The sequence below is a fragment of the Oncorhynchus kisutch genome, linkage group LG19 (assembly GCF_002021735.2).
Source record: "Oncorhynchus kisutch isolate 150728-3 linkage group LG19, Okis_V2, whole genome shotgun sequence".
Classification (NCBI taxonomy): Eukaryota; Metazoa; Chordata; class Actinopteri; order Salmoniformes; family Salmonidae; genus Oncorhynchus; species Oncorhynchus kisutch.
In genome coordinates, this window is record NC_034192.2 from 63,413,411 (window position 1) to 63,422,252 (window position 8,842).

General features: G+C 55.7%; 1 protein-coding gene across 1 annotated transcript in view; it reads right to left on the reverse strand.

The window, feature by feature from the left end:
• Window positions 1-237: 237 nt before the first annotated feature.
• The window catches only part of LOC109888214 (gap junction alpha-3 protein), a 60,230-nt gene continuing 51,625 nt past the window's right edge, over window positions 238-8,842 (reverse strand). Inside the window, exons 2-3 of the mRNA XM_031798671.1 lie at window positions 1,983-2,132; window positions 238-1,851 (exon numbers count right to left, since the gene is read on the reverse strand). Of these exons, the coding sequence (XP_031654531.1) occupies window positions 841-1,851; window positions 1,983-2,111 (1,140 nt within the window). The 5' untranslated portion in view covers window positions 2,112-2,132 and the 3' untranslated portion in view covers window positions 238-840. The remainder of the gene's footprint in view (window positions 1,852-1,982; window positions 2,133-8,842) is intronic.

The window sequence follows — 8,842 nt, forward strand, 5'->3', positions numbered from 1 at the left end:
CCAATGTAGTGTACCCTATGGTTCCTAGTCCAATGTAGTGTACCCTATGGTTCCTAGTCCAAGGTAGTGTACCCCATGGTTCCTAGTCCAATGTAGTGTACCCTATAGTTCCTAGCCCAATGTAGTGTACCCTATGGAGAATAGGGTACCATTTGGGCCAGACTGTTAAAGTACACCCAGGGTTATTCTTCTTCGACATGTAGAAACAAATTAAACATGACGTCTTCATTCAAACCTTTTTTTTTACTTTTATAGCATCATTACTACAACACAACACACACATTCAATAACTACATGTCGCATATATCCTCGTATTCTTCAGAGTCTGAAATGCACAAACATTTCCAATATAATAGTTGTTGTATTTAATGGACGTGATCCCTCTTTCCCACGTAGAGACCAGAACCAGAAGGTTTTCTAAAAGAGATTTGAGACGTCGCGGTTTGTCATTTAATATGAAACCCAATGGTCCCTTCGCAGATCGTGTTTTACAACCGTAACGCTCAAAGTTTATTTGTGTGTCCTACAAGTGTCATTCCCCCCCCCCCCCCCCCCCCCCCAGTGAGTCAAAGCTCTGCCATCCACCAGGCCACCGGGTGGGGGGGGGGGCAGGATGGCCTCAGGTCTGTTGGACACACCTGTGTCCCAAATGGCACCCTGTTCCCTATATAGTGATCTACTTTGGACCGGAGCTCCGGACTGTCACAGGCCTCGGTCAAAAGTAGTGCACTATATAGCGAATAGGGTGCCATTTGGGGCAGAACCCTAAGAATGCCTTTCAAGCAACATAAGACCCTCGGAAGGAACCTAAGACATCGTCATAGCAACCTAACCCCCCTCTCAGATCTTCAGATCGTCTATTCTGGTCTTGTTGTTGCCGTGTTTAGCAGTGGTGCGTCCAGCCCGGGCTAGAGATGGGGAACCTGGCTCCGACCCCCCCCACGTTTCTCCTCCGCCCTTCTTCCCTTTCAAGTCCCCCTCCTCTTCCGGCTGCCTGCTGCCACTCCTCTCCACCGCCAGGTTGTCCTTGTTCTGCTTGTAGGCTGCCTTGTTGTGGTAGGGCTGGTAGGTGGAGTCAGTCTCCTCAGATAGCGGGGACATGTTATAGCTGGGGACAGGAGGGTATGCTGGCTGGACCTGCTGGTCTGGTTGGAGTTGGGGGTAGGCTGGCTGGCCTCCGTGGTAGTGGTCGTAGCTGGGAGCGTAGGGTACAGCCTCATCCACCTCGCTGGGCTCCTTGGAGACAGAGTCTGAGCTCAGATCCTCCTGGTGGTACTTGATCCCCTGGCGACACTTAGTGGATCCCAGGTGGTACATCTCTATCAGGTTGAGGAACAGAGACAAACCTGCCACTACTAGCATGAAGATGATGAAGATGGTTTTCTCTGTGGGTCGGGAGATGTAGCAGTTGAATGTGTTGGGGCAGGGCGAGCGGTCACAGGTGTACATGGGCTGCAGCTGGAAGCCATAGAGCAGGTACTGCATGACGATGAAGCCCACCTCGAACAGCGTCTTGAAGATGACGTTGAACACGTAGGTCCTCAGTAGTTCCCCCTTCAGTCGAACCCTACCACTGTTGTCCCTCACCGGGGCTTTACAGGCTTTGGTCTCCAGCAAGGGTGGTTTGTCCCCGGCCCGATCTGCGTCCTTCTCTCTCTGCTTCTGTTTCTCCTCCATCCTCACCAGGTGTAATATATGACCCAGGTAAATGAGGGTGGGCGTGGAGACGAATATGATCTGTAGGACCCAGAAGCGGACGTGAGAGATGGGGAAGGTGATGTCATAACAGACGTTCTCACATCCAGGTTGCTTGGTGTCGCAGGTGAACCCTGACTGCTCGTCCCCCCACACCTACCGGGAACACAACGGAAATAACAAGTTGCATTTAAAAATTAAATTTTTTTTTTAGTGTGTGTGTATTGTTGTACCAATGGCTGACACTCTAAACGTATTTTTAAAGGTGTCAAATAATTCTTATTGACCTTCTCTGCTGCCGCGCTCAGGACCAGGATCCTAAAGATGAAGAGGACCGTGAGCCAGACCTTTCCCACTACGGTGCTGTGTTCCTGGGCTTTCTCCAACAACTTCCCCAACAGGTTCCAGTCCCCCATGGTAGTAGCAGACGACTGTGGCTGTAGGGAGGGAGAGCGAGGGGAGAGAGGGACTAGTTAAAACATAGACAGCAGGTTCCAGTCCCCCCTCCCATTGAAGTGACAGATCAGAGCCCTGGCTGTAAGGGGAGAAAAATACTAGCTAACCACAGATCATATATGTGGCTGGAGAGAGAGACTGAAGGGAACGGAGAGAGAGACTGAAGGGAACGGAGAGAGAGACCGAAGGGAACGGAGAGAGAGGAGAGAGAGAACCGAAGGAAACAGGGAGAGAGAGGAGAGAGAGACCGAAGGGAACGGGGAGAGAGAGGAGAGAGAGACCGAAGGGAACAGAGAGAGGAGAGAGAGACCGAAGGGAACGGAGAGAGAGGAGAGAGAGACCGAAGGGAACGGAGAGAGAGAGACCAAAGGGAACGGAGAGAGAGGAGAGAGAGACCGAAGGGAATGGAGAGAGAGACCGAAGGGAACGGGGAGAGAGGAGAGAGAGACTGAAGGGAACGGAGAGAGAGACCGAAGGGAACAGAGAGAGAGGGGAGAGAGACCGAAGGGAACGGGGAGAGAGACCGAAGGGAACGGGGAGAGAGGAGAGAGAGACCGAAGGGAACGGAGAGAGAGACCGAAGGGAACAGAGAGAGAGGGGAGAGAGACCGAAGGGAACGGGGAGAGAGGAGAGAGAGACCGAAGGAAGAGGAGAGAGGAGAGAGAGACTGAAGGGAGAGGAGAGAGGAGAGAGAGACCGAAGTGAATGGAGAGAGAGACCGAAGGGAACGGGGAGAGAGGAGAGAGAGACCGAAGGGAATGGAGAGAGAGACCGAAGGGAACGGGGAGAGAGGAGAGAGAGACTGAAAGGAATGTGGAGAGAGAGACCGAAGGGAACGGGGAGAGAGGAGAGAGAGACCAAAGGGAACGGAGAGAGAGACCGAAGGGACCGGAGAGAGAGGAGAGAGAGACCAAAGGGAACGGAGAGAGAGGAGAGAGAGACCGAAGGGAACGGAGAGAGAGACTGAAGGGAACGGAGAGAGAGACCGAAGGGAACGGAGAGAGAGAACCGAAGGGAACGGAGAGAGAGAACCGAAGGGAACGGAGAGAGAGAACCGAAGGGAACGGGGAGAGAGGAGAGAGAGACCGAAGGGAACGGGGAGAGAGAGGAGAGAGAGACCGAAGGGAACAGAGGAGAGAGGAGAGAGAGACCGAAGGGAACGGAGAGAGAGGAAGAGAGAGACCGAAGGGAACAGAGAGAGAGGAGAGAGAGACCGAAGGGAACGGAGAGAGAGGAGAGAGAGACTGAAGGGAACGGAGAGAGAGAGACCGAAGGGAACGGAGAGAGAGGAGAGAGAGACCGAAGGGAACGGAGAGAGAGACCGAAGGGAACGGGGAGAGAGGAGAGAGAGACCGAAGGGAACGGAGAGAGAGACCGAAGGGAACGGAGAGAGAGGAGAGAGAGACCGAAGGGAACGGAGAGAGAGACCGAAGGGAACGGGGGAGGAGAGGAGAGGAGACGAGACGGAAGCGGAGAAGAGAGACCGAAGGGAACGGAGAAGAGAGACCGAAGGAACGGAGAGAGAGGGGAGAGAGACCGAAGGGAACGGAAAGAGAGAGGAGAGAGAGACCGAAGGTAGAGGAGAGAGGAGAGAGAGACTGAAGGGAGAGGAGAGAGGAGAGAGAGACCGAAGGGAACGGGGAGAGAGGAGAGAGAGACCGAAGGGAATGGAGAGAGAGACCGAAGGGAACGGGGAGAGAGGAGAGAGAGACTGAAAGGAATGTGGAGAGAGAGACCGAAGGGAACGGGGAGAGAGGAGAGAGAGACCAAAGGGAACGGAGAGAGAGACCGAAGGGAACGGGAGAGAGAGAGAGAGAGCCTGAAGGAACGGAGAGAGAGGGAGAGAGAGACCGAAGGAACGGAGAGAGAGGAGAGAGAGACCGAAGGGAACGGGGAGAGAGGAGAGAGAGAACGAAGGGAACGGAGAGAGAGGAGAGAGAGACCGAAGGAACGGAGAGAGAAGAGAGAGACCGAAGGGAACGGAGAGAGAGAAGAGAGAGACCGAAGGGAACGGGGAGAGAGGAGAGAAGACCGAAGGGAACGGAGAGAGAGGAGAGAAAGACCGAAGGGAACGGAGAGAGAGGAGAGAGAGACCGAAGGGAACGGGGAGAGAGGAGATAGAGACCGAAGGGAACGGGGAGAGAGAGAGAGAGACCGAAGGAACGGGAGAGAGACCGAAGGAACAGGGAGAGAGGAGAGAGAGAGACCGAAGGGAACGGAGAGAGAGGAGAGAGAGACCGAAGGGAACGGAGAGAGAGGAGAGAGAGACCGAAGGGAACGGAGAGAGAGAAGAGAGAGACCGAAGGGAACGGAGAGAGATACCGAAGGGAACGGAGAGAGAGGAGAGAGAGACCGAAGGGAGAGGAGAGAGAGTAGAGAGAGACTGAAGGGAACGGAGAGAGAGGAGAGAGAGACCGAAGGGAATGGAGAGAGAGACCGAAGGGAACGGGGAGAGAGGAGAGAGAGACTGAAAGAATGTGGAGAGAGAGACCGAAGGAACGGGAGAGAGGAGAGAGAGACCAAAGGGAACGAGAGAGAGAGACCGAAGGGAACGGAGAGAGAGGAGAGAGAGCCTGAAGGGAACGGAGAGAGAGGAGAGAGAGACCGAAGGGAACGGAGAGAGAGGAGAGAGAGACCGAAGGGAACGGGGAGAGAGGAGAGAGAGACCGAAGGGAACGGAGAGAGAGGAAGAGAGAGACGAAGGGAACGGAGAGAGAGAAGAGAGAGACCGAAGGGAACGGAGAGAGAGAAGAGAGAGACCGAAGGAACGGGGAGAGAGGAGAGAAAGACCGAAGGGAACGGAGAGAGAGGAGAGAAAGACCGAAGGGAACGGAGAGAGAGGAGAGAGAGACCGAAGGGAACGGGGAGAGAGGAGATAGAGACCGAAGGGAACGGGGAGAGAGGAGAGAGAGACCGAAGGGAACGGGGAGAGAGACCGAAGGGAACAGGGAGAGAGGAGAGAGAGAGACCGAAGGGAACGGAGAGAGAGAGAGAGAGACCGAAGGGAACGGAGAGAGAGGAGAGAGAGACCGAAGGGAACGGAGAGAGAGAAGAGAGAGACCGAAGGGAACGGAGAGAGATACCGAAGGGAACGGAGAGAGAGGAGAGAGAGACCGAAGGGAGAGGAGAGAGAGTAGAGAGAGACTGAAGGGAACGGAGAGAGAGGAGAGAAAGACCGAAGGGAACGGAGAGAGAGGAGAGAGAGACCGAAGGGAACGGAGAGAGAGAGAGAGAGAGACGAAGGGAACGGAGAGAGAGAAGAGAGAGACCGAGGGAACGAGAGAGATACCGAAGGGAAGGGAACGAAGAGAGAGAGGAGAGAGAGACCGAAGGGAACGGAGAGAGAGGAGAGAGAGACCGAAGGGAACGGGGAGAGAGAGGAGAGAGAGACCGAAGGGAACGGGGAGAGAGAGGAGAGAGAGACCGAAGGGAGAGGAGAGAGGAGAGAGAGGCCGAAGGGAATGGAGAGAGAGGAGAGAGAGACCGAAGTGAATGGAGAGAGAGACCGAAGGAAATGGAGAGAGAGACTGAAGGGAACGGGGAGAGAGGAGAGAGAGACCGAAAGGAATGGGGAAGAGAGACCGAAGGGAACGGGAGAGAGGAGAGAGAGACCGAAGGGACGCGGAGAGAGAGGACCGAAGGGAACGGGGAGAGAGGAAGAGAGAGACCGAAGGGAACGGAGAGAGAGGGACCGAAAGGGAACGGAGAGAGAGGAGAGAGAGCCTGAAGGGAACGGAGAGAGAGGAGAGAGAGGAGAGAGAGACCGAAGGGAAGGAGAGAGAGGAGAGAGATACCGAAGGGAACGGAGAGAGAGGAGAGAGAGACGAAGGGAACGGAGAGAGAGGAGAGAGAGACCGAAGGGAACGGGAGAGAGAGGAGAGAGAGACCGAAGGGAACGGGGAGAGAGAGGAGAGAGAGACCGAAGGGAGAGGAGAGAGAGGAGAGAGAGACCGAAGGGAACGGAGAGAGAGGAGAGAGAGACCGAAGGGAACGGGGAGAGAGGAGAGAAAGACCGAAGGGAACGGAGAGAGAGGAGAGAGAGACCGAAGGGAACGGAGAGAGAGGAGAGAGAGACCGAAGGGAACGGAAAGAGAGGAGAGAGAGACCGAAGGGAACGGAGAGAGAGAAGAGAGAGACCGAAGGGAACGGAGAGAGATACCGAAGGGAACGGAGAGAGAGGAGAGAGAGACCGAAGGGAACGGAGAGAGAGGAGAGAGAGACCGAAGGGAACAGGGAGAGAGAGGAGAAAGACCGAAGGGAACGGAGAGAGAGGAGAGAGAGACCGAAGGGAACGGGGAGAGAGGAGAGAGACCGAAGGGAACGGGGAGAGAGAGAGAGAGACCGAAGGAACGGGGAGAGAGGACGAAGGGAACGGGGAGAAGAGGAGAGAGAGAGACCGAAGGGAACGGAGAGAGAGAAGAGAGAGACCGAAGGGAACGGAGAGAGAGAAGAGAGAGACCGAAGGGAACGGGGAGAGAGGAGAGAAGACCGAAGGGAACGGAGAGAGAGGAGAGAAAGACCGAAGGGAACGGAGAGAGAGGAGAGAGAGACCGAAGGGAACGGGGAGAGAGGAGAGAGAGACCGAAGGGAACGGAGAGAGAGACCGAAGGGAACGGAGAGAGAGGAGAGAGAGCCTGAAGGGAACGGAGAGAGAGAGAGAGAGACCGAAGGGAACGAGAGAGAGACTGAAGGAACGGGGAGAGAGGAGAGAGAGAGACCGAAGGGAACGGAGAGAGAGGAGAGAGAGAGAGACCGAAGGGAACGGAGAGAGAGGAGAGAGAGACCGAAGGGAACGGAGAGAGAGAAGAGAGAGACCGAAGGGAACGGAGAGAGATACCGAAGGGAACGGAGAGAGAGGAGAGAGAGACCGAAGGGAACGGAGAGAGAGACTGAAGGGAACGGGGAGAGAGAGAAGAGAGAGACCGAAGGAAACGGAGAGAGAGGAGAGAGAGAGACGAAGGGAACGGAGAGAGAGGAGAGAGAGACCGAAGGGAACGGAGAGAGAGAGAACGCGAAGGGAACGGAGAGAGAGGAGAGAGAGACCGAAGGGAACGGAAGAGAGAGGAAGAAGAGAGGAGAGAGAGACCGAAGGGAACGGAGAGAGAGGAGAGAGAGACCGAAGGAACGGAGAGAGAGGAGAGAGAGACCGAAGGGAACGGAGAGAGAGGAGGGGAGAGAGACCGAAGGGAACGGGGAGAGAGAGGAGAGAGAGACCGAAGGGAACGGGGAGAGAGAGGAGAGAGGAGACGGGAAGGGAGAGGAGAGAGGAGGAGAGAGAGAGACGCGAGGGAACGGAGAGAGAGGAGAGAGAGACCGAAGGGAACGGGGAGAGAGGAGAGAAAGACCGAAGGGAACGGAGAGAGAGGAGAGAAAGACCGAAGGGAACGGAGAGAGAGGAGAGAGAGACCGAAGGAACGGAGAGAGGAGAGAGAGACCGAAGGGAAGGAGAGAGAGAGAAGAGAGAGACCGAAGGGAACGGAGAGAGATACCGAAGGGAACGGAGAGAGAGGAGAGAGAGACCGAAGGGAACGGAGAGAGAAGGAGAGAGAGACGAAAGGAACAGGGAGAGAGAGAGAGAGACCGAAGGGAACGGAGAGAGAGAGGAGAGAGAGACCGAAGGGAACGGGAGAGAGAGAGAGAGAGACCGAAGGGAACGGGGAGAGAGGAGAGAGAGACCGAAGGGAACGGGGAGAGAGACCGAAGGGAACGGAGAGAGAGGAGAGAGAGACCGAAGGGAACGGAGAGAGAGGAGAGAGAGACCGAAGGGAAAGGGGAGAGAGGAGAGAGAGACCGAAGGGAACGGAGAGAGAGGAGAGAAAGACCGAAGGGAACGGAGAGAGAGGAGAGAGAGACCGAAGGGAACGGGGAGAGAGGAGAGAGAGACCGAAGGGAACGGAGAGAGAGACCGAAGGGAACGGAGAGAGAGGAGAGAGAGCCTGAAGGGAACGGAGAGAGAGGAGAGAGAGACCGAAGGGAACGGAGAGAGAGACTGAAGGGAACGGGGAGAGAGGAGAGAGAGAGACCGAAGGGAACGGAGAGAGAGGAGAGAGAGAGACCGAAGGGAACGGGAGAGAGAGAGAGAGAACCGAAGGGAACGGAGAGAGAGGAGAGAGAGACCGAAGGGAACGGAGAGAGAGATACCGAAGGGAACGGAGAGAGAGGAGAGAGAGACCGAAGGGAACGGAGAAGAGAGGAAGAGAGAGAGACCGAAGGGAACGGGGAGAGAGGAGAGAGAGACGAAGGGAAAGGGGAGAGAGGAGAGAGAGACCGAAGGGAGAGGAGAGAGGAGAGAGAGAGACCGAAGGGAACGGAGAGAGAGGAGAGAGAAGACCGAAGGGAACGAGAGAGAGGAGAGAGAGACCGAAGGGAACGGGGAGAGAGGAGAGAAAGAACCGAAGGGAACGGAGAGAGAGGAGAGAAAGACCGAAGGGAACGGAGAGAGAGGAGAGAGAGAACCGAAGGGAACGGAGAGAGAGGAGAGAGAGACCGAAGGGAACGGGAGAGAGGAGAGAAGACCGAAGGGAACGGAGAGAGAGGAAGAGAAGACCGAAGGGAACGGAGAGAGAGGAGAGAGAGACCGAAGGGAACGGAGAGAGAGGAGAGAAGAGACCGAAGGGAACGGAGAGAGAGAAGAGAGAGACGGAAGGGACGGAGAGAGAGACCGAAGGGAACGGAGAGGAGAGGAGAGAGA